We start from the raw sequence: 25,620 nt of genomic DNA on the forward strand, positions 1-25,620 counted from the left end.
AAGGATTAAAGTTGTCTGTGCCACTGAGGCATTAGTCAGCTCTGCTCTGTTCCTGTTTCTTGAAGACATCTGCTTTGTATTTCATTGAGACTACTGCAAAATTGCTTTCAGCTATAAATTTACAGTGCGTTTTTTCATTTGGTTGGATTTTTTGAGGTTGACTTGTTTGGGTTTTTTTTGTTTGGTTTTGGTTTTTTTTTTTTTTTTGGTTTGTATTTTCCAGAAAATTAAAGACATAAGTGGCACCTTACAAATTATTCCTGGGCCCAGCCAAAGATGCAGATGCTGCTCTGAGGGATAACTGTCTCAATCTAGACTAAAGCTGGTGGAGATATGGTTGGTGAAGACTAATCACATCAATTATATTGCTGGTTTAGTTACCACAGAATAAACTGAACAGATAGGTTGTGTCAACTTCAAATGAAATTTTCAAGCCATCTTCTGTAAAGGTGGTTCACTCCTCCTTCTCCTTCTCCTTCTCCTTCTCCTTCTCCTTCTCCTTCTCCTTCTCCTTCTCCTTCTCCTTCTCCTTCTCCTTCTCCTTCTCCTTCTCCTCCTTCTCCTTCTCCTTCTCCTTCTCCTTCTCCTTCTCCTTCTCCTTCTCCTTCTCCTTCTCCTTCTCCCTTCTCCTTCTCCTTCTCCTTCTCCTTCTCCTTCTCCTTCTCCTTCTCCTCCTTCTCCTTCTCCTTCTCCTTCTCCTTCTCCTTCTCCTTCTCCTTCTCCTTCTCCTTCTCCTTCTCCTTCTCCTTCTCCTTCTCCTTTCCCTTCTCCTTCTCCTCACGTGTCACCAACAGTCATCAATGACATCAGCAGGTTCATGCTAGTTTTATGTGGTTATTGATGCAAATTTTCCTAGTGAAATGCAGCAGGACATACAGCACAGGTGCAGCCACGATTTCAGGTCAGCCTGATGGGGTTTTTTTAGACAAAAAAGGACTAATATAATCTTAGTCTTGTTGGAGCCATGTACCTGTGCAGTGAGGCTTCTTGAGTCTGCAAGGGTGTGTGATCAAAGCTCCCTTCCACCTGCTCTTGTCCCAGATGAGTAGGATAATGCACAGTGAGCCTTCCTTTTTGCTGAATGATACATATGTGAAGCCACATAAGTAGTTCTGGGATAATGTTAGCACATTGGGTTGAATTAAGTCTGTAGAGCTGATGACTGATGCTGGTACTTCCACTGTAACCTCCCACAAAGTGATATTTTACTCTTATGCAAAAGCCATATGCAACTCAGTTTTATATGATGTCGGCTTCTCTACAATAATCATGGTTGTCTCACTGAAAAATACCTTCAGCAGCTGAGTTCAGTCTGCTAGCCTTCAGAAATCTGCTGAAACTAAATGTTTCTATCTCAAGTGAAATAAGTTAAAAATATCACAGAAGGACAGAATATGAGTTAGAAGGATCACAAGGATCATGGAGTCTGACTCCTGCAGGGTGTCACTCCTCAAGACTACATAGCTCTACCCTGAGAGTCACACCCTGTGCCTGAGAGCACTGTCCAAACACCTGAGCTCCAGCAACCTTGGGGCTGTGACCACTGCCCTGGGGAGCCTGTTCCAGTGACCAGTCACCTTCTGGGTAAAGAATCTTTTCCTAATATTGAACCTAAACCTCCCCTGGCCCAACTTCAGCCCATTCCCTCGGGAGTGTCACTGGTCACCAGAGATCAATGTCTGCCCCTGCCCTTCCCCTCACAAGGAAATTGTACCTGCAATGAAGTGTCCCCTCAGTCTCTTCCAGGCTGAACAAAGTGACCTCAGCCCCTCCTCACACAGCTTCCCCTCAAGGCCCTTCCCCATCTTTCCTTTGGAATCTCTCCAATGGTTTCATGTCTTTTTTATGGGGTGGTTCAGCCCTGGACAGGCTGCCCAGAGAAGCTGTGGCTGCCCCATCCCTGGGAATGTTCAAAGCCAGGCTGGACAGGTCTTGCAGCAACCAGGTCTAGTGGAAGGTGTCCCTGCCTTGCAGGAACAAATTGCAGGTCTTCCCCATCATGTTATTTTTCTTTTCATCTATTTTTGATTGAGTCTGACGAGAAGATCTTCAGACACATTTTGATACACACCAAACACACCTGATCCCTGCAGGACTCTCAGTATGAATGCAACCTGAACAAGTCCTCACCAGAGGAATGTAAAAGGAGCCGTTCTTTTTTTTCTACCTAGGTTCAAAGACTACATTGATTTTCACATTAATTTCATGTAGGTTCTAATGAAAAATGTGGCTTTAAAAGTATTTCCCAAGTTTGTAAGTTCTCAGTTGCTGCTTTCAAGTCTTCTGCATGTGCTGTATGTTAGGGATAACACACCCTACAACATAATGGATGAAGCAAATGCTTTTATCTATCCCTGATGATCCAGAGTGGAAATCAACAGATTCAGGAGAATGTTTCTATGAAATTAATTCTCCCATGAAGATCTGATCTTCCTCCTTTTCAATAGGACCATGGTGGGGGTTTCATTCCTATTCTATGAGCAGTCAAGGCTCGACACCATTTCCCCTTGGTCTGCATCCTGTTTTTGAGAACAATAGCTGCATTTTTGACTGAGTGCCAGCCCATAATTCATGTTTGCCTGTATTCTTTGGAGAAAATATTTGGCTGATACTATAATAATTTGGTGCATTGAAATGACTGTTCCAATTAGAGCAGGGCTTTGGGTTTTTTTTTTTTTTTCTAGTCAATAATACTGTTTAATTTAATTTAATTTAGATTTAAATATTTTAGAAATAATAAAAAAGGAAGAGAGGTCTCACCTCTTGATGAAATATGTGAGCATAAATTCACTTGACATAATCTCCAGTCCACTGGAATATGATACAGCTCAAAAGTTCAGCTTGGGATCAAATTACATTGAGTTTATGTCCTGTTTGGGACAGATAGCTTGAAACAGATTAGAGAAATCCAGTGAAAAAACTGAGGGGGAGGAAGGCAGTGGTCCAGATTGAATAAACACAACAGCTGGAGGAAAAACAAACACATTTAAAAAGTGAATATTTTGTACAAAGCCTCCGTTTTGATGGTGTCACTGCTTTTGTCCCAAATTGTCCTCTGAGCACGGTCCAAACAGTTGCTGGATGCACTGAACTTGCTGAGCATCAGTCACTGTCCATCCCCTACATGTTGTTGGAACCCTTTGCAGAGCAAAAAGTGAGCACCAACAACAGTAGTGCCTTCAGTGGTGTGACAGAAACTACCCCACCAAAGGGCTGCTCCCAAGCAGGAATTTGGAAATGCTGATTTAATTATTCTGGGACAAGTTTTATTCAGGCACTTATGCTGATCTCCAGGATAATAAGAATTGCCTCTGAAAGCCTTAATAATTTGCATTCCTACACCTGTGGGTCCAAACTGATGGGAAAGTATCTGCTCCCTTTCCCATGCACAAATCCTCTTCCAGGAGACAGATTCTGCTGGATTCCTTGGGTTCAGGATTGATCCCAACATGTATTTACTTCTCTCACACCAGTGAGACCATGAAAATCCACCCAGCATTTGACTTACATTTTCCATGTGTTTCTTCCATCTTCCCTGCTGAGTCAGAATGTTTAAAACATCCCTTTCTGTTTATGTGCTTTAATTCTCCCCCTTCCACTGAAACAATTCTCATAACCTCTCTGCAAAGGTCCCATTTTTCACACCTTTCCCAGTTGCTGCTGCATCCCCTCTGAACAGTCTCACACTGTCTGGCTGGAAAACTTTGCCAGGTTTTATAAACTCGTTTTTGAGACCTAAAGGGATTTTGGGGAACTTGCAAAACAAGGCAGGAGCAGCTGCCATGGAGCTGTGTCTCATGACCTAATAAATTATCCCTGGTCACTGTTAAATGTTACTGGACATAGTCTTAGCCTGGTCCATTTGTCAAGTGAAACATGAAGATGATTTAAACTGATGATTTAAACTACTTCACAAGCAAGGAGAGCTGTAGAGACTTGTGAGGGTTTGGCTGGGGAACAGATAAGTTGACCTCGTTCATTTACAACTGATGCATCTTCAAAACTGCTGATTTACCCAAAAAACAGCTGCAATACCTTCCCAATGTCATAGCATGTACAAATATGTGGGATATCTGAAATAGTGGAAAAGCAAGAAAAGTGAGAAAGTGGAAAAGCTCCTTTAAGGAGCACAATATTCTGCATATTGAGACAAAACTCAATTTATAGGATAAATTGACAGTATCCATGGAGCACTCCCATGGCCTGGAAAGGAGGACAGCACTTAAAGAATAGAAAATACCCATGAGGGTAGAGGAGAGGACTGGAGCAGCCATCTAAACATGGAATTACCATGGCAGCTCAATTTCCAGCTACACTTCCTACAGAGCTTTATCTAGATGGGATGCTTTGGCAATATCTACACCTAGAAAACTTGGTAGAGGAAAGTTCAAAGTAAGAGCTCTGTTGGAGCTTACACTCATATGAAAATGGTTTTGTGCTCTTTGTGGCATTTCTGAATATCCCAAGAAGCAGAAATTCACAGGGAATCACATCAAACTCCTCCAGATACTTGAGGCACCAGGTGGAAGAACCAGCAGCTAAACAAAGACTGTGAAGATTTATATTGTGGGTTTAAATATCTAGAGTGGCAATTAAAGCACACAAACAAATAATTCTATGGATTTTCACCTCAGTGGGCATCCTTCTTTCCAAATGGGAAATGAGCTTGATTTAGGGGTGATGGGTCAATTTTAACAATTCAATTACTTGCCTGATGCCTGTGGTGTAACACAGGGACACATTAAAGAAAACATGCAGTCTTCAATCCCATATCTGAGGCAAGAAACTTCTGCTGAGGTCTGATACAAAGTGTTTTCCAAGACTAAACCATCAGTAAAAATGGGGGTTTGAAACTTTTCAATCTGTGAATCTTGTCTGAATTTTTTGTAACAACATTTTAAAGTGAAAGGCAGCAGAGACCTAAAACTTGTAAATATTGTTTTTAAAAGCATGAATTACAATGTAAGTACTCATGATGGAAGAAATTCCTACAACATAAAACCTTTTTGAATGAAAATTTTACCTGATGTGTCTCTTCTGGAATTTTGAAAGGTAACTGCCATTATTTTATTTTATATTCTTCCCATGTCCCAGCACTAATTGATATTTTAAGACATGAAAAGATTTATATAATTTCAACAGCCTAATATTTTATACCTATATTATTTTGATTTATTTTCTCTGCTTAATTTAGTGATAACTGGGAGGGATTTTGTCTAGCATTAGCTGATTTAAATATTTCCTTATCTTGTCTAGACTAATTATAGTAAAGGCAAACTGAATGTAGCCATGATTTTATTTTCTTTAGATTTTATTGTATGTGCTTTCAGCAGTATGAATATCTGAATCAAAATTGAAGCTCTGGCTTTACAAAGAGACATTTGCCAACTTCATATTTTCACAATTTTCATGGGAAATTTTGGAAATACTCACTGTAATTTTGAGCTATAAAACTCAGGAGGGTAAAAAAAAAGGAAAGATTATGTGAGCTCAGACTTCCATGAGCTGACTAGCTCTGTTGACATCTGACATCATTAGCCACTTTTGCCATCTCTCCTGGACACTTCTGCCAAATGCAGAAGTTCCACTACTCCAGTGCAGGGAACAGATGCCAGTTACAGGCTCTCTTTCTCTGCTACTCTATTGTTTACCTAAGTGCATGACCCATTCTTGTTTTCCAAAGATTTGGAGAATAATTTGGAACAGAAGGAGCCTCTGGAGAACTCCAATCCAGCTCCCTGATTGAAGCTGGGCCAATTTCAGTGTCAGAAGTAGTTGCTCAGGGCCTTGCCCTGATGAGTTTTGAAAGTCTCCAAGGCCTTCCCAGAGCTTGACCTCTCTCATTATGAAGAATTTTTCCCTTATGTTTAATGTGAACTTCCCCAGCTGCAGCTCTCAGCATTTGTATCTTGTCCCTCCAGTGAACACTCCTGGGAGGAGCTGATGCTTCTCCTTGTAGCTGTCCATCCAGTGATGACAAAAGATTTCTCCTCAAGACTGTCTTTTCTCCAGGCTGAGCTAGTTCCTGCTTCTGGTTCTAATTTCATCCTGACCATTCCTTCCCTTTCCTTCACTTGTAAGGATGCCAGAGCACTACATTAGGCTGTCCAGAGAGATTGTGGAGTCTCCTCCTCTGGACTCTTTAAAGCCCACATGGACACAAACCTGTGCAATGTACACTGGGTGAGTCTGTTCTAGCAATGGGGTTGACCTACATGATCTCCAGAGGTGACTTGCAACCCCAACCATTTGGTGATTCTGTAATTTGGATTCCACATTTCTGATTTAGCCACTCTTATTCCCATCCTCTTCTCCTTGTGCCATACCTCCAACCTAGTTGCCCATTCTAAATCTTCTCTTTGGTGAGTTTCTACCTGCAAATGGAAGTCTCTCCTTCAGGACCAGGGATTCCCTTCTCCACTCCCTTTTCTGGGAAAGTCAGGAGCAGTAGAGAAGAACCTCTTTAACAATCACTTTCCAGAATGTTTCTTCATTGAGTAACTGCTTATGAAGTGGAAAATTATGAAGTCACTGAATGGTTTGGGTTGGACAAGACCTTAAAGAACACCTAGTTACAGTCCCCTGCCATGGGCAGGGACATCTTCCACTGGACCAGGTTGCTCCAAATTTCATCCAGCCTGGCCTTGTACACTTCCATGGATGACACATCCACAGCTTCTTTGCAGCCTGTGCCAGTGTTTCACCACCTTCACAGTAGAGAACTTCTTCCTCAGCTAAATCTCTGCTCTTATTTTAAAGCTGTTTCTCCTTTTCCTGTCACTATCTCCCTCTGTAAAAAGCCACTCTTCCTCTTTCTTACAAGCCCCCTTTAGGTATGGAAAGGCTGCAATCAGGTCTCCCATTGTCTCCCAAACGTGTGTCTGATGTGACAGCTGCTAGAAATGGACTGGAGAAGGGAATATGTGGAACTGATTTGACTCTTCAACACAGCAGAACAACCATGATCAATAGCTTGGGAGAAAAGAGACTTGCAGGACTGTTCCCTTATATTTGCCAAAATTTTGCTTAACATTGTGTTGCATCAGCCTCCAAATGTCTTTGCTTGTGAAATAATGTGGTGTAGCCCTACAGGTCCTCCTGAGAAAGTTCTTCCATGTGCTTTCAGTTTCTTCTTCCTCCCATTTCTATTTCATCCCATTTTCCTAGTTACTTATACTTTTATTTCAGCTTATTTCTCCACAGGCAAGCAGAAGAGTAATGAATGACATGGGGAATAGATAGGGAGAGGAAATGCTTTGAGTTCCCAAAATATTAGGAGGCAATTACTGTCTTGTGTACTCACCCATCCTGGATAGTTTAGGGCTGAGCAGGGTCCCAGCAGAAATCCATGGCCAGAGACAGGTAACCTGTGAGGGTGTTATTTTGTCTTGGCTTTGCAGAATAAAATCAAATTTTTGGAAACTTTAAGGTGCTTTCTAGCCCAAACCAGTTTAGGATTCTGTGTTTCTATTGCCCTGTTCCATGCAAACAGCTGCAGAAGGGAAGCTACTTGTTGCATGTAGCAACTTAAATAAAACCGAGTTTGCATTGACTGCATAAATCCCAAACCTCTATCACAGAGTCACAGAAGGATATTCCTTGGCTTAGCAGAAGGAGCTCTTTGCATCAACAGAAGTTTTTGCTAGGATTTTATGAAAAAGCTATAAATTAAGGTGTCAGTTTTGGTTGCAAAATTGCAGCCTGCATTGTGCTACTGTTTGGATTCCACTGGGATAGGGTTCATTTTCTGCTTCCTTAAACCATGACACCAACCTTCTAGGACAAGGTGGAAAGATGTGCAATGTCTTAGTGATGGCTACCTTTGATGTAGGATCTGGTACTTTGGCATTTGGTCTCTTGCAGGCACAGTGACACACAGGACAGGCAAGAGATGGGGCTGTCATCTACATATCCCTATTTTGAATTTCCCCGTTTTCCTTCTCTTTGTAAATTTAGTCATATTTTCTTCCCCTCACATTTCTCATCTCATCCAATTGGCTGAAGCAAGCTCATATCACTATTTGGTTTCTTATGCTGCTTACAGAAAAATCCAAATGAGCCATGCTGCACTTTACTTCTGAGACTTGCTCCTGCAAAAATTATTTCTGCTCCCAGGGAAGTCAATGGAAGCCTAATTAGTCACAGATGTTTAGTAATAACAAGCACTTCCTTTTTGTAGATCAAAACAATAGCAGTGTTAAAACCGTTAATTAAATGGGTTTGGCTCTGTCATCAGGTTATTAACTAATTCTAGTCACAGCAGCCAAGCTAATACTGGCTCTCACAGCAGGAGAAATTGTTTTGCCATACTTGACAAAAAAACTATGAACTCCGTCTGTGGCAAATGGGCATCTGGGCACACAGCTTGGCTTGCTTTTGATCTTCCAACTAATCCCTGGGCTCGCTGCTTGTGCAAGCTTCTCCTACAAGATTAAGTGCTTGAGCCATTGGCTTTCATAGATGTTAGATCAGGCCTTATTGCTGCTGATGGTTTGCTCAAATTCATAGCATCACAGAAATCACAACATGGTTTGGTTTGGAAGAGATCTTAAAGGTCATCTTGTTCCAATCCCCTGCTCTGGGCAGGGACATCTGCTAAACCAGGCTGCCCCAAACCCCATCCAATCTGGCCTTGAATACTTCCAGAGATGAGGCAGACACAACTTTTCTGGGCAACCAGTTCCAAATTCTTGCCTACATCTCCAGTACATCTCCTTATTCTCCATTGGTTGTACTCTGTAATATGAAGCAGCTGTCTCTGCTTCAGGACCAGAAGGTAAAGGTCTAAGGTGGAGTCCAAATACCACAGAAAAATAGGAAGACATTTCTCTCCATCTGTGGAGCATTCCAAGCTAGTGCTTTAATATATCCACAGCCTTGTGCTTTTTACAAAATTCAGTTGTTTTTATTGTACAAAATTCCACAATGAAAACCACTAGCCAGTTTCATATGTAACTGCTTAAAAATATAATTATACACCTTTTTTGTAGTGTGGAAGTTTTGACATTCACTAGATTTAAGAAACAGAAACAGAGCAGCAATTTGACTGAGTTATTTACCTGGACAGGTTTCAGCTTGACCACTCTTTCTCTTATGTGCCTGAATGGAACAGCTCCTGGCATTAACAGACCTGATATAGCTCCTTTCCAAAGCCACTGAACCCTGTTAGCAGGGCCAGGCTCCCACTCACTGTCATGTTCCCTCCAAAAGGGTGAATTTTCTGTGAGAATATGGGACATAACATTTGTCAGTGCCAACTTTTAGCAACACAACAGGCTAGCCATGTTAAACACAGCACAGAATGAGGACCCACAGAACTTTCCTTGCAGCACATTCTCTAGACAATAATATATTTTTGGGGAAAGACAGTAGAAAGACAGATCTGAATAATGGCCCAGGACAATGTTCCCTATGCATTATTTCATACTGGTATCTTCAAAACACCTTTTTGCAGTCTAACCTCCTGTGGCCTTTAAAAATAGATTTACTATTCTTCTGCATTGAAATGCAACCATATGCAGTGATTTCCCAACAGTTTTTCTTAGAAATACAAACATGTCAGTTCAATGTTAGCTGATTGAAATTCATGCTCCAGGATTTTTTTTAAAAAGCTTTCACCCCAGAGATGACTTTCTTCACATTAAACTCAGTTAAATATATATTGCACATTAGGGCCAAATTTCTCCTCTTTGAATTTAACTGTGGATCTGCAAAACATGGCAAATTCTCCTTCCCATCCCTGCAACCCATACCAGTGGTGCAATTCAGGGGCACCTCAAAAGCACTTAAAATCCACATCAAGGATGAGAATTTTACCCTTAATTTCTACACAGCGTCAGTGCAGCACCCAATTTCTTCAGTTTTCAAGGCATTTTGTGTTACTATGCTTTAAACTGATGGGTAAAGTTTTGCCTGCGGAAGCAAAAAAATGAACCCACACCAATGATGATCACAGATAAAACCAACACAAGTGTTAAAATAATAAGGAAGTTGATTTTCTTCAGATCCTCTTTTTCACAGTCTTCTGGTCTAATGTTCCTGATATACATTTGATCCTGGTACCCGAAATTCTGAGTGTGTTGGCACATTAAATATTCCACATTGGGGATCTGAACGTTTTTGTTCTGGATCATTGATGAAAGCCAGATGTTTCCACAGCAACTGAGTGGGTTCCCAGTGAGATACAAATTTTTAAGTGAATTTTCTAATGCTAAAATATTGCTGTTCTGTAATGTACTGAACCTGTTATTCCGTAGGTCCAGAACTTCTAGTGGAGAGTCACTATCCCACTTAGGCAGCCAGCTCAGCTGATTTTCAGAGAGGTTTAAATGTTTAAGGTGACTAAAACAAGGCAAGTCAATATTTAAATCTATCAGGCCATTACCATATAAATACAAACATTCCAGAGACTTTTCCAGACCCGATAATGCTTTGAGTTCTATTTTCAGTCCAGGGTTCATGGAGAGGTCCAAGACAAGCAGAGAAGTCTTGTAGAAGCTGTATGCTGGTAGGATGTTCAGCATGTTGTCAGCTAGGTACAGGTACTGGAGAGTAGGAGAATTGACAAATGACACACAGCCACTCTCCTCCCCAGCAAGTCTTTGCTTAGCTAATCCTGAGTACATGCTGCAAAGGCTGATATTATTGCTCTGTAGATTAAGCAGTCTAAGGCTAGGAAGATTTGAGAAGGTATCAAACTGCAGAGTTTGAAGATAGTTGTTTTGAATGTAGAGCTCCTTTAAATTTGACAATGCACCAGCATCAAGGAGAAGGTTCTGCAAAGCATTGTAGCTCAAGTCAAGGACAGTTAAAGTGATCAATGCACTGTCATAACTCACTGCAAATGCCTGAAGACAGTTTTTACTGAGATTAAGGGTGTGGAGGGACATCATTGATTCAAAGAATTCATCTGGAATGGATTTGATTTTATTATAACTTAAGTCTAAATATTCAAGCTGGGATAAATAAAGAGAACTTTTGTTTCTACTTTGCTTCTGATCAAGAAGACGGAAAGAAGCATTTAGCCATTCATTTCTCATATAGTCCATTTTATTATGAGGGGATTCAGCAGTGAGCTGGATTAAATTCTTTGATAAATTCAGAGTTACCAGCTTATTTACCTGAGGGAACACTGGGAAGTGGAACAGTTTGTTTTCACTCAGATCCAAATACCTTAAGCTATATTCCTCATCTGATTTGGTGGTGTGGAAGGTCTCAATGCTGTTCCTGCTAAGGTCAAGTATCTCCAGCTGCCTGAGGTTAAAATCAGAGATGCAAGTAATTGAATTCTTTGAGAGATTAAGTTTGGACAGGCTCACTAGAGTCTCAAAAGCACCTTCTTCTATTTCCATGATGATGTTGCTCTGAAGATCTATCTCCACAAGACTGGGAGACCCCTGAAACATCTTTCTTGATATCATTATAATACTGTTGTCTGCCAAGGAAAGATACTGCAGTGCTGGAGCTTCTTTAATGAAATACTCTGCCATCCCATTGTACAGACTGTTGTGGGACAAGTCCAGTATTTCCACCTTGGGTAGGAGTCCAATCCCTTCTGTGCCATTCTGAGCAAGCTCATATAAGTGATTGTTGGCTAAATTTATTTCCAGCAAGCTCTTCATGTGTGCAAAGACTCCAGGAGTGATGAAACTTATCTGGTTAGAGCTTAAATCCAGGCACTGGAGGGAAGTGTAAAATGATAATGACATTTCAGGAATGCTTTGAATCAGATTTCCTGACAGATCTATTTTGTTTACATTTGGATGGAGCTCACGAGGGATTTGGTGGAGGTCTTTGTTGTGGCAAAATGCCTGAGAGTTTGCCTGCCAGAAAAAGAGAGAAAAGGAGTTGTCACGTGACAAATGAAAAATATCTTTGCATTAAATGTAAGAAAAAATAACATTCAGCATTCAGGCAGATACTGCTTCTACAACACTGATCACTTTTTCTGAGCATTTAGACAGCAAGAGTAACAATCCCAATCAGCTTCTTTGCAGCTAATAGCACTTATTTGATTTTAAAGAGATTTCTGGCTTCCAATAGTAGAGTTTTATCTGGATGTGATACCTACTAAAAGTTCTCCTTTTTGTATCTTTCTCCTGGACTTATTTCAACAGTCCCAAGTTTCTGTGCAATCAAGCACTGTTTCCTAATTTTTGTGCTGATGTTTAATTTTCTCATTTTCATCACTGTATTAGATTTTGCAAACTCTACTTGCATTAGTACTTGGAGGAGCTTCATTCTGTTGGCAATGTGGGTTCCAGAGCAAGGAGATATAAACACCTGTAAGGATCCTGTAGCACAAACCCTGTCTTTTCTTTGTAGCCACATATTCAAATACACCTTCCCTTTGCCATGGCTTAGTTAAGCAAGGCAGCTTTAACCAAATAGGGTCATTCAGGCCAATTCTCAGCAGCAGGAAAAAAAAACCCAAGCATCAAAGTCAAATCCATCTTCTGGATGCATCTGTGTTAATTGCAGCTAGGACTGAGTTCTGTGTCCAGAGCAAAATTCGGTGTGTGTGTTCATAAGGAACATTGGAAACATGAACATGACCATCCTTACATAAGCATCAAGTTCTGTTTTGTTCTTATGGAGAACATACAGCAGCAGGAGAAAATGGAAAGTAAAAGGCTTAGGCAGCATTTAATATAAAAAGCGGGAAGGGAAGGGAAGGGAAGGGAAGGGAAGGGAAGGGAAGGGAAGGGAAGGGAAGGGAAGGGAAGGGAAGGGAAGGGAAGGGAAGGGAAGGGAAGGGAAGGGAAGGGAAGGGAAGGGAAGGGAAGGGAAGGGAAGGGAAGGGAAGGGAAGGGAAGGGAAGGGAAGGGAAGGGAAGGGAAGGGAAGGGAAGGGAAGGGAAGGGAAGGGAAGGGAAGGGAAGGGAAGGGAAGGGAAGGGAAGGGAAGGGAAGGGAAGGGAAGGGAAGGGAAGGGAAGGGAAGGGAAGGGAAGGGAAGGGAAGGGAAGGGAAGGGAAGGGAAGGGAAGGGAAGGGAAGGGAAGGGAAGGGAAGGGAAGTCTGTTGAATCTTAACTTCTAAGGAGAAGCAGAATCCAGACACTATGACACAAAGCTTTTTGGAAATCAAGCAAATATTAAAAGTCAAAAATATTAAATCCCATCTGTTTTATATAAACTTTGAGGTGAATGAAGTGGCATATCTGTTTAGGAGAACTGGAGCACTAGTCAGCATTTTGTGAATGTCTTTTGCATCATCTTAGTTCTGGAGACAAAACAAGAATGTGCCAGAGAAGTGCAAGTGCTCATCCAAACTCTAGATGTACACAAGCTGCTCCACAGTACTTCCTATAACACATTTTTCCCAATGATCCCAAGTAAATTGACTATTAAAACCCAAACCCCTTCCTCTTTTCCCTCCAACTCACTCAAATCTCCCTCAGCTAAAAAAAATATTAGAATAATAAAATAAGGAAATTTTCTGGCTTCTCCCTGAAAATATTTCTTTTCTGCAAAGTGACTGTACACTTCCTCATTTGAAGTTAAATTATGCCCAGAGTTGGCCTTATTCCTCAGGCACAAATAGTGGGAAACCTCTTCTTACTCATTTGTGGAAGAGGAAGAAGCCAGGAGGATACAAAAACCCAGAGTGAAAAAGCAGAAATTGCTTTGCATCCTAAGGCAGATGCCAGGTTTCTTCTCACACTTTCAGCCAGATCACAGCAAGTGCTGAGCACCCGCCATTCCCCTGGGCACAGCTAGAATCTTACCAAAGTCCTGATGCAACTCAATGCCAGCAATCTGCTTTTCACTGAGAGATCAGCCACTGCTCTCCATGTATGTTGCATTATTTGGCTTTTCATCTGCATCCACAGAACCCTCCCAGTGATAAAGGGGACTAATAAAAGCTACACTTCCCCCTGTCTGCCATTTGTTCCTATAACATTTCCACTCTCATTTTTCTTTTTGAACTTTCCTTCCCTTTCACTGACTAAATTTCTTATCTTTTCTTTTCTGCACCATATTTTCTCCCCCAAGCTCAAACTGCATGAATTTTATTCTCATCAGCAGTAGGAAAAAAAAAGCTGAAGCACATCTCTGTGGGATAGAGCAAACAGCATCTGTTTGGTTTATCTCCTCTCCTCTCATTCTTTAGTCCAATGGGTTTGTAGCCTGAGACTGGAAAAGAGGTTTTTGTCAGTGTCATGTCCTGACTTCATCATCTCTGCCAGTGCTGCCATCAGTTTGTTTCAAGTCCATTGTCAAGAAGTTCTGGAGGGTGAGAACCACTTGGTCCCATTAGATGCTGGCAAAAAAAAGCAACCCAACAGTTCAAAAGCTGGGCATCACTTGGTTTCTGACTCCAGTTCTTCACTGCTCAGCACTGGGTAGAAGTTCTCAGCCACCTCAGTAAGAGTCCTACAAAGAGGAGTTGGACTCAAGCCTGCCCTTGAGTTCTCCTTTATCAATTCATGAACATTTGAACCAAGAATCTGGGCTGGAGCCACTTGGCACTGACCTGTATTTGTATGTTGTCCCTGACTATTCTTAGAAGAGCTGAGGCAGAGGCTTAGCTACAGAATCAAACCTTAGCATTTTGCCCAGTACCTCACATCAGCTCACCTGTGACATCTGGTTATGCATCTGTCCTCGCATCACCTCAAAGCAAGGTAAAATTTCCTAAAATCCCTTCCCTTCTATAAATTATTTGAAATCTCCTCCTTTGTCAATTAACATGAATTAACAAAATCATCTTTCTTTGGGAGATAAAATATGATACAGTTGCAGCTTTTCCTATCCTTGGAAAATAATGTGAGTTAGGAAGAATGTCCTGACATTTGATCTGTTCCTTGTCTCACAAGCTGATAGATGTGCTATAATGGGCACCAGTGCAGTTCACCCCCATGTCAGGGGTCTGGTAGGGACTGCTTACCTCCTAAAACCTCTTGTAGAAGAGTTCAGTTCAGCAATAGAACCATCAGTGGTGACTCAGAAAGCAGCACAGGTTTCTGACTCATGCCTCTTCCATGAGATTTGAGATTAAAGTTTCCATTTCTGAGCCTCTGCCATTCTAAAGGTGTCAGCACAGGGAAAGTGCTGTATAAAACAGTGAGGCTGTGATGCAATGCAGGACTGTCAGTGGACAGCTAACCAGCTAATCCAGCAGCTCCTTCCTTCTCTGAGCTGTGTTTGGATCCACACCAAATGCCCAGTGAAGGAAGGCAATCTGCATGGACACTAGCAAAGCTGAGCTGTTGATTTACACCAGATGAGCATCCTGGCCTGTGACTGCAGCGTGTTTTCTGTCAGGGCTGATTTTATCCCAGCCTAGTTGTGTTGCTGGCTTGATGAAAGCAGTTTACAGTGCAGTAGAGCAAGCAAGCATGTGTTTACTTCTCAGCAATCAGCCTGGTCTGTGACCCATCAAGGAACAGGATGAAGCTGCTTGGATTATTGCGTGTCTCAGCCAGCCTTCATGTGACTATGACATGGGACCCAGGCTGTCCTGTTTACAGTGGCTGCATCAGTGCTCCCTCTCCAGCCAAGGAGCTGAGCTACCCAGTCACCTTCCCAAGATCTTTTTATATATACACTAGGACTTAATTTTTTCTGGAATTCAGGAAGTGCAGCAATATGGCAGGGTGGGCAGGAATGGAATGAGTCCCACAAGGGAGATGTGTACAGCTAGCAAATTATTTTTTCCCTATTTTGGAAATTCTTGAGGGTTTGTGTTGAACAACTTCAATGTTCAAGGGGGGAAAAAAAGTATTTTTAAACATCCTGGTACAGTCAGAAGCACTTGGAGAGGGAAAGGAGAAAGTTCAGCTGCAAATAACATTTATAATATTGTACCAGGTGCTTGCAAAACTTCAAGAAGTATATTTTGTACTGGAGTGAGAGTCTTTGTCATTTCTCTTCAGCAGCAGTCAGGTACAACTTCCCTGGCAGAACTGCTGTGTCAGGGCAGAGGAGGTCAGTCTGCTTGTTATTACAAAAGAGCTGTATAGAAGTATTTCACAGAAGATGGTTTAATTAAAGCACAAAAACAACCGATATAAAGGAGTTGGTTTTAAGTCTGTTCTTTCTCTGTCTTAGCCACAGAAACTCTCTATGATCTTAGGCAAATCAAGTCAAATTTCTTTTAACCAGCTCATCTTTAGGAAAACTGAGATAATGACCCTTCTTTTCCTGCCCCCCTCCCCCTTTGCTGTCACTACAAAAGGGACACAGCCCAAGAACAGACTGCTAAGCATCCCCTAAACCTGCAAGTGCCACCTCTGCCATCACAGGAAGCCTGGTGCTGGGGGTTTCCCTTCCTACAGCCTTGTGCAGTGCCTGTAACAAGGGGTCCCAACCTCACTCAGGACCTGAAGGGGCCAAGTAGGGCGACAGCCTTACCATTTCACAGGATGCCCCCTCTGAGAGTTGATAGTTAGAGGTTCCTTTGTTCACCACTGCCAGGAAGAAGATGATGTACAGTTTCATGGCTCTACGGGTAAAAGTAATTACAGTTATATTTCATATGAGTCAACACATGCAAAAGTTGGCACCAGGTCATCATCTAATATGGAAAAGAACACAAGCAGTGCCATAAATTAAGCCATCTCTGAGGATACAGCACTAGTGACCCACCTGTGTAGCTTTGTATCCCTTTCAGCCTGGTGGAAAAAGATCTATATGAGGATTGAAAGGAAGATCCAAGGCATTTCATGGTTTTCCACGGTGTGATTTCAGCTGCTGCCTAAATGATATTCAGGACACTCAACAAAGTCCAAATGTTCAAACAGGGTGTCTGGCATCATGGAGAAAGAAAACTACTGAAGACCAAGTTATCCTCACACTCCCCATAGACACAGCACAGGTGCTTCCAACTGGGCTGAAGTTTTGGGTGCAAAGCCAATGGGTGCCACTCAGAAACAACCAGAAACAACCAGGAGTGGGAACAGTTTTCTTTTCCATCCACAACATTTCCTACTCCTTTTATCCCAGAGTATTAAAGAGCTTTTACATCTATATCCTCGTTGAGGTAAAGAAACAGCTTAAGGAGTGGACTGAGTTTTTTCATTTTACACATTCCAGGTATGGACAGGCTTTTAAATACATGTGACAGGAGATCACAGAACCATATGTTCCACAGAATCACAGAATATGTAAAGTTGGAAGGAACCCACAAAGATAATTGGGTCCAGCACCTCATTTTGCACAGCAGCATCCCCAAAAGTCACACCCTATGTCCAAGAGTGTTGTTCAAATGCTTCTTAAACTCTCTCAGGCTTGAGTTGGAATAGACCTTTAAAAATCATCTGGTACAATCCCCAGCCATGGACAAGGACAGATGCCTTACAAAGAGACAGATACAACATAGAATGGATTTGTGTGAAACAGAGGATTCATAAGAGTTTAACTGTTTGAAAAGCTCTCCATAAAAGAGCACAGAACTGCAAAAGGAGCAAACAGCACTGGGAGGCCTCTCAGTGGACAATGGGGGAAAATGGAACCAAAGCCAAAGGCAAACATTCCTGCTTCAAACAGCTCCAAATGCAACCCCAACCCCATGCACAAGCCACTGGCATCAATGTGCTGTTGCTCAGTGGCTTCCACCCACAGGGCATTGAAAAGCTGGAAACAAAAGAGCTCAGATCATTCTCAGCTGATGGAGATCCCTCTGCTTAGACACTTTGAAGGCTGCAGCTGATGGTCCTTCACAGCATTGACTGTCTCTGAACAGCAATGCCAACAAGTTCCTGATGGGAATCTGCCCATTTCTCCCCTTCCCCATCAGAGAGCACAGCTGTGTGCCAGGAACAGAGGAACTGGGGAGGATTAGACCACAGCTACTCTGTGTACAGTTTGCATATTCCTTCTATTCCACAAGAAAACCCCCATGATGGAAGATGTTCTGTGACCGTAAGGGGAGAGAAGGGGTCTCAGTAATGGGATCAGAAGTGTGTTACTCCCTGTTAAAACCAAACCAAGGATGTTAATTCTCTACCACTGAATCAATGTTTGCAAAATATGCTGAAATCATCTGAAGGAAGAAGGAATTGCAGATACCACCATCTATAATGTTTCTGTTGTTCCCCTCTGATCTTCATTCCCCATGCTTAGAGCAGCTGGGAGCTCCTTTAAGGAGGAGAAATCTGCTTTTATCATTTGTTCGTTTGCTGAGGTGGCAATAAAACAGAAACATCCCAATGATTACAAGGCTTTTCTCTGAGCCCTCAAAGGGAAATCCTTTCTGTTCAATGAATTAAGCTGAGGCTATTAACCACAACAGGACACCACCCTCAGGCACAGCACGTGGCCCGTGTGCTCTGCAGTGTCTTCCCTTGTCACACTGTCAGTGCAAAAAAAAGTCTCTTTGCCTCCTAAATAATAAACCTGACAAATTCCAGGGTCTTAACATACTTTGTAACTTACTAAATTTTAGGTTCGTAAAGCAACTGGGAAACTGATGTATTTGAGGACAAAAAAAAATCATGTAATGGTTTTCTGTGTAAGGCAAATCTGTAATAAGCAAGGATGCTGTCCCTTAAGGTGTTTCTGAAGTGGCTGTCACATCCTGAAGCTGATCAAGATTTTGGTGGTCTCTTCCAGCACAGGACAACATAGGCTCTGTCCTCACAGAACCATTTAGTTTGGAAAAGCCCTTCAAGACCATCAGTTCCAGCTGTTGTCCCAGCACTGCCATGGCCACAACTAACCCATGTCCCCAAGTGTCACATCCTCAAGTCTGTTAAACCCCTACAGGAATAGGGTTTCCACCACTGTTCTGGGCAGCCTGTGCCAGTGCTTAACAGCCATTGTAGTGAATTAATTTTTCCTGATATCCAAAATGAACCTTCCCTGGCACAACCTGAAGCTACTTCCTCTTGACCTGTCATGGTACAGCCCAACCTCCTTGCTCGTGGAGATTCCCTTCCTGGGGCAGTTTTCAGTTCAATTGTCCAGCTGAGCAGCTTTTCCTGCCTAGCTTTTCTCTGAACAACCTTGAGATCCTTCTCAGCAACCTCTAGTGTGACACATCAGTGCATCCCCCTCTTTTCTACCCTGTGGGCAGGTCTCAGAATCCCCCCACCCTCTCCCAGTGCCAGGCTCAGGTTTACAGGACTCCCATTCCCCTGGTGTGAGAGAGGACATCTACTGACACTAAACCCTTCCTGCTGGCATTGATCCCTCTATCCACAGCTTACAAAAACAGTTTGGGAGCAGCAGTAGCAACAACCCAACTTAAAGGAGTTTTTATTGCTTTGAGGCTTTCCCAGAGATGGATCAGCTTCATCATCAGTGCCAGTTTGCTCCCACTGGAAGCTGTGATAGAAACCCCAGCATATCTCAGAGCAGGATTGAGCTCTGAACCCTATTTAAATCCACAGCTTTCCATCTCAGCACTTCAAAATTACCCAGTGCCAGCTCCAGATGAAAAATACAGGTGATTTAAGACAATACTATCCCCAAAAGTATTAGTAAGTCAGTCAAATAACTCTAGAAAAAGTGTACCCTAACCATGACAGCATGTCTACTTGAAAAATAGAAAAGGTAGAGAAGGCAGAGAATACCAGTAATTTGCCTCAATACAGATTTCAAACCATGGAATAATAACAATTTATTCCCAGTTTTCACTTCAGAACAATGTTTGCCTCCATCTCTATCACAATATTAATCCTGAAACTACTTCATAGATGAGTTTGCAGCTAATAAAAGCAGCACTTTCCAGATTTCCCCCAAACATAATTTTTGTTACTGCTTAGACAATTAACGGAGATGCTCTCCTCTGCCAAGGAAAGTTAAATACAAGAGAACACACAGAATACAAATCACACTCCCCAGGGTCTGATCCTTTTCCACATAAGACTCTTTCCTGTTAAGTTAGAGCCTTCAGGGGTAAAAAGAGTAATTATTTCACATTTACCTTGTTTCAAGGGCTTCTCGCATCCCCAAACACTGCTTATCATCTCTTTAAAAAGCATATCCAGCTCTTCAAAATCAATTCAGTCCTGGTATCAATGCAATTATTCTTCAGCTTCATGTTCACCCATTCAGGACACCTAGAGGCTCACTCAGAACTTCAGAATGAAGGCGTTTTCAGGGAAATAACCTTATTTGGAGCAGTGTGTGCTTTAAATTATGTTGCTTGTCTTCCTCTCCACTCCTCCCCGGGCTCTTGCTGGGTCCTAGCCACCGCTGTGCTCTGGACAGAGTCAGCTACTGTGTGACATCCTGAAGCCCTTCCTTGGGGCAGGCTTTGAGAAACAGGGGGATTTTTGCCAGAGGAACTGTCAGGATCAGGCTGTGGGTTTGCTCAGGAGAATAAGTAACTTATTGGCCATGCCATTGTTTGGCTGTGTGCGTGGGGCATGACACGTGTGTTTATTTTGGGGTTTTGTGTCCACAAGTTACATTCCTGCAGGGTTATAGCCTCCTGCACCTAAATTTCTCTCTGTATCTTTAGAGAAACAGTGCTTGAGGATTAAATATTTAAAATTCATGGCTGATAAATATAAACTCCAGAATCTGGAAAACTGTTCTGGAAGAAATAGCTTTTCTTTTTGCAATCATGCTACTAATGAGATTGTGACTGCAGTCTGCTGGCAGGACAGGGGTCCATTGCTGGCTACAACACCCTTGATGGATTTTCATGCCATGAGGCAGGAATTAAAGGCCTCCATTAGGCCATTTTCAGATGAGCTGCTGAATTTTTGGCTGTAAGTACATAGGACTGAATATACTGGATCCACTGGGAAGAATTCCCACTGCAAAGGAGTGCTTTTGTCATGCAGAAGATGATTTCAAATTGCCCAAGTTCAGCTTCTTATTTATTATTTCGTGCTGCCCTCTAGAGCTGGAGCAGCTAATTTCCACATTTTCTTTTGCTAACTAAGTCCTGTTTCAGGAAAACCCATCTCTGCATAGGTTTCCCTGCTGTTTTCTCCCAGAGACATAAGCCTGAACTGCCACAACACAGTTTTCCCGTGGCTGAAATAATATTCCAAAGACCTGGGCTCTTAGTTTGCTTGGAAATGCACCCTGAAATGAGAGGTATAAATCACAGAATTATAGACTCTCAGAATGGTTTGGATTGGAATGGACCTTAAAGTTCATTTAGCTCCAACCCCCCTGCCATGGGCAGGGACACCTTTCACTAGACCAGGCTGCTTGTCTGGTTATAAAAATACTATGACAAGGTGACTGGGGAGGGCATGATTTGGTGCAATGGATAGAAAAATGCACATTAAGCTCTCAGGAGAATTGTCCACCAGTGAAATTATCACAACCTCAGACAAGTTTTGCTTGACTGGGCTCTCATCCCATTAGTTTTGATCACCTTCCCCCAAGCATGTCACGTCTTGAGCTTCATTTTGCAGTGCTGTTTTTCACTTTATCCCTTTGGCATGCTCCCTGGAGTCCAGCTCTCCATCTGCAATTCCCTTAGGATAAGCAGGAAACTCAGGCTGAAACTGGGGACCACTTATATCCAGATATTTAAATATCTTTTAGATGCTCTGGGTTTAGAGTTTGGCTTGTCAGAAGTATGCAATAGCACTTGAAAAGCACAGACACCTTTTCAAGGCAAACCTCAAATATTTAAAGCCTCCAAGGAAAATAAATACTTCTTTTTTTATTATTAATAGGATATTTTGATCTCATTTGGACTACAAATATCATGCCCCTAATTAAGAGCAGCAAGTGTCAAGGATGATGGCACTTCCAAATTTTTCTACACCTGGATATTCAGAGCACTTAGGAAGTTTGTATTTACAGGGATAAAAATAGAAGAGATTTTGTGCTTTTTTAAAAGCCAGCTCTGTTCCTTAAGCTGTTTTGTTGAGTAACCAGGTAGCTGTGCCAGCTGAACTGTAAAGAAGAGCCTGAAGAGAAACAAATGCCAAAGCAGGAGGGAAGGGCATGCACTGATTCTACTGCTCAGGGCTTTGCTCCCACAAAACCAGAGGATATCTCAGAGGATGCCAGCTACAGAGGGAAAGATCAGTGCTGCCATTGCCATCTTTGTCCTTTCCCAAAGCAGATCTGGCAGCAAACAGGGTGAGACTCCAAAGCATTTGGCTGATTTCCCAAATTTTCTATTTTTTTTGGCTTTGGGCTACGCAGCAATTTACACCTTAAAGTGGTGTTGAAACATTAACATGGTATGGGCTTGGTAAGACACATCTGCAAAGCAAGAATCACCTGCATCAGTCAGAGACTGGGTCATAGGATCAGAGAATGGCCCAATTTGAAAGAGACCTTGAAGATAACCCAACACCTTCCACTAGACCAGGTTGTTCAAAGCCCCAGCCATCCTCATCCCCATCACACAGATTGGAGAATCAAGCCTTTTTTGTTCACAAAATAGCAAGAACTGTTCCATCCCAAAGAGTTTGCACCTGCAGCTCTGTGAAATCCTGATTTTCCAGTGGTGTCTCAGCAGTCACTTCCCCTACTCAGTTTCTGTCGATGTCAGTTGAATTTCATCATCTGTCACCTGAAGTGAGGGACACCTTATCAGACCTCTCCTCTCCTCCAAACCCTTTCCCCAGCATGGCCCAGAGCAAGGAGGAAAAGCAAATCCTAGCTGCTTGCTCTTAGCAGTCAGTCTGTGAATTGCTGCAGGTTCCCAAGGGTTTCAGAGGAACAAGAAAATGTCTTGAGTCTCCAGACCTTTTGGAGCCTGTCCATCCATAATGCTGCTGCTTTCTAAGGCACTGCTTTTGAGTCCTGTGTCAAGCTCTGTGAACCAAACTCTCTAGAGAAGTAAACAAAACAAGTTCCTGCCTTAGAAAGTGTGTCTCCACTGTCAATGCAGGAGTGGGACAAGTCTTGTCCCTTTTGGCTGGAATAGCTCTCTGGTGATCCATCCCACAGGGGAGCTGGAGACAGCATTAATATTAACCCTATTAAAAAGAATAGCCAGTGCCATCCTGAGCCACAGACTTTGAGGAGGAACAGCTCCAGCTCCTGGCACTCTACAACATCTCCAGAAGCTGGTTCTCCTGGTTTACTTTGCTCCTGCAATCTGCACTGTGCTTGGCATCTCACAGGAAGATGCTGCCCCAATCTTTCTGGTGTCAAGACCAAAATAGAGACTCCTCCATCTCTTGCAAACCCAACACATTTTTCTTCTGCCTTTTGAAGCTGCTGCCTTCCTTCCTTCTCTTTCTGTCCTCTCTCCATGTGCATCTTTATCAGATATTCAGTCAACAGCATTTCCCCACCAAAAAATAACATTTCCAATTATTGAGGTTTTAGCCAGGTTTTCTATTTTATTCACCCTTTTTCCTCCTAATCTTTCCAGGAAATAAAATGTAAATGAACAAGAACTGAATGACACCCACAAGCTTGGAGGATTTGTGAGCAAAGGGATGGGAAAAGAGACAGAGGGAGATAGGAAAATGAAAACTCTTACATCAGCAAAAAGGGACATGTACTGGCATTTTCAGATTAAACTCTCTAAGCATGAAGCACTCTCTCTGGAGAACAAAGTTCAGATTCAGGAACCAAACCAGAATATTTTCTTACCAGCTTATTAAATACGCTTTTAGTTCAGCAATATTATTCTTTATAGACAGTGGGGTCAGTATTTGGGAAAAGGAGTACTCATTTTATAAGATCTAGTAAAAAACAAAATGAGGTGAGGAAAATTATTCCTGATAGATTTGATTTACATAATACTGATATCCATCCTTGAATCCACCCATCCTTGTATTAGTAAAAGGCCAAACACTGATACAGTCACTAAGATGTAACCATCTGCTTTAAAAAGACATGACAGGTAGTAAATTTTTGTTCTTGAAAACTAGAGGATTTCAGAATTTTAGAGTAATGTGTTTATTTTAAAGTGTAAATTAATACAGTAAAAAAAACCCAAACAAATTATCACCATTGAGAAAAGCCAAATTATTGCTTCTATTTAAGGGAAGCATATTTGTCTTTTATCAAAAATACTTTTATCCAAATTACAGCTGTGCTTACCTTAGAAAATTTACTGTGATTTTTATATAAACTATTATTTTCTAAAACTTTACTACTTCCAAATATTGCCTAAACATTCATTCTCATGATAACAGTCCAGATGCAGCAAAGCTGTCTCAGTAAATCATCGTTCACCCAAGGTGACATTCAAGCTGTCAGGACCTTAAGAGCAGCAAGATAACCCTGCCATCTCACACCTCCTGCTCCAGCAGGCAGAGCTCAGTGACAGCACTGACCAGAAGAGCAGACAAGCCAAACAGCATTTTGCCTATTTTACCCAGGGACTGTGTGATTTTCCCAAAGCTATACCAGGATTCAGTGTCAGAAAGCTGAGTGAGTGGCATTTAATTAGTGTACAATGCTGATCTCTGCAGCACTCCTAGTTCAGGAGGCTATAATGCAGTAATACCATAAATAGACCGAAGTCCTGTGAAGAAAGAAAAAAACCAATCATCTCCACATCTCCCCATTTTCTATTCCTGCCAACACGGAGAATAATAACAGATACAGTGTATGACAACTGTACTGTTAGAAACTAACTGGTGCCTCCTTAACATAAATGATCTAGCTCACACAGTGCAAGTCTCTGATGGATTAAATATATAACTGAGTGAATAGAGCCATCTACACAGCATGTTTAACCAGTTCCTCAGCCTATTCATAAACACAGAACATTTTATTTATATAGCACCTTCCTCATCTGTGTTACTTTTAAAGGCTGCAGCTCAAAGTCACCAGAGCCCTCATCTCCCCCACAGCTGAAAGTGCAACTTTCCAGCAGGTTCCCGGGTTCACACACATCTCCACATACCTGCTCTGTGGCTGGAGGAGGAGGAGGTTTTATCCCTGCTTTCAGCCTTTTCCCCCCCGACTCTCCCAGCAGCCTTTCCAGCACGAGCCGAGGAAGAGTTTCCTTGGGGAAGTCGTACCTCTGTTGCATGCCAGCTGACTAAAACTCTGCGAGCTCCAAGAGAAGTTTGAAGTCACAGGAAAAAAAAAAACCTCCCCATAGACTAGTCCTTGAATTCATTCCTTTGCAGTCATAAGCTCTTATATATTCCCAGGCTCCCCAGAGCACGTGGATACATACCTCCGTAATACTTTTAAAATACGTGTGTCCTCTGAGCTTCTCTTTATTTTCCATTTTGTTCATTCAGCCTTTGCTTATTTCCTGCAGTTTCTCAGCTGGTAATTATGCTCCTCTCCTATTGACACACGAAGCAGTCTGTGAATACCACAAAAAAATCCCCTCCACAAGCTTTGGGGACACGTGCTTGTCTGTGAAGTCATCCGTGCCTGTCCCACAGCTGCCTGGGGATTCTCAGGGGTTGGGATAAATCAGGGGCACTGAGCTGGCTGCAAACCTTGCATTTCAAATCCATACCCATGCAGGATGAGGTGTGTAGGAAAAGGACATATGGGAGTAGGGCAAACATACCGTGTTTGGTGTCCCAACAGGTCATTTGTGTCTTCATGGCACAGCAGTGGGATGACTGAACACAGCCTTGGGGGAAAGATAAATTCAATTTAATGCTTGAATGGATAATAACGTAAATACCTTCTAAGAAGGGTTGTGGGATGTATTTTGCTTTTTTTTACTTTGTGTGTGAAGCTCCCTTTTATTTCAGATGCAATGATTTTGGGGACATGCACATTTTCTGTGTTGTCTTCTGGGCAGGTGTTCACTGGCTCCC

General features: G+C 42.2%; 1 protein-coding gene across 4 annotated transcripts; it reads right to left on the reverse strand.

The window, feature by feature from the left end:
- Nucleotides 1-8,877: 8,877 nt before the first annotated feature.
- Nucleotides 8,878-25,191, reverse strand: LOC306798881 (transforming growth factor beta activator LRRC32-like). 4 transcript variants are annotated; one of them, XM_079299243.1, is made up of 3 exons: nucleotides 25,017-25,191; nucleotides 16,355-16,445; nucleotides 8,878-11,822 (listed from the first exon to the last, which is right to left on the reverse strand). In XM_079299243.1, the coding sequence occupies exons 2-3, from the start codon at nucleotides 16,439-16,441 to the stop codon at nucleotides 9,882-9,884; spliced, it is 2,028 nt and encodes a 675-aa protein (XP_079155369.1). In that variant the 5' UTR covers nucleotides 16,442-16,445; nucleotides 25,017-25,191; the 3' UTR covers nucleotides 8,878-9,881. The 4 variants fall into 4 exon arrangements, with proteins under 4 accessions (XP_079155369.1, XP_079155368.1, XP_079155367.1 ...); XM_079299242.1 differs by lacking the exon at nucleotides 25,017-25,191 and adding an exon at nucleotides 24,738-24,994; XM_079299241.1 differs by lacking the exon at nucleotides 25,017-25,191 and adding an exon at nucleotides 19,869-20,589.
- Nucleotides 25,192-25,620: the final 429 nt, after the last annotated feature.

This window comes from Erithacus rubecula (genome assembly GCF_903797595.1).
Source record: "Erithacus rubecula genome assembly, chromosome: 1".
Classification (NCBI taxonomy): domain Eukaryota; kingdom Metazoa; phylum Chordata; class Aves; order Passeriformes; family Muscicapidae; genus Erithacus; species Erithacus rubecula.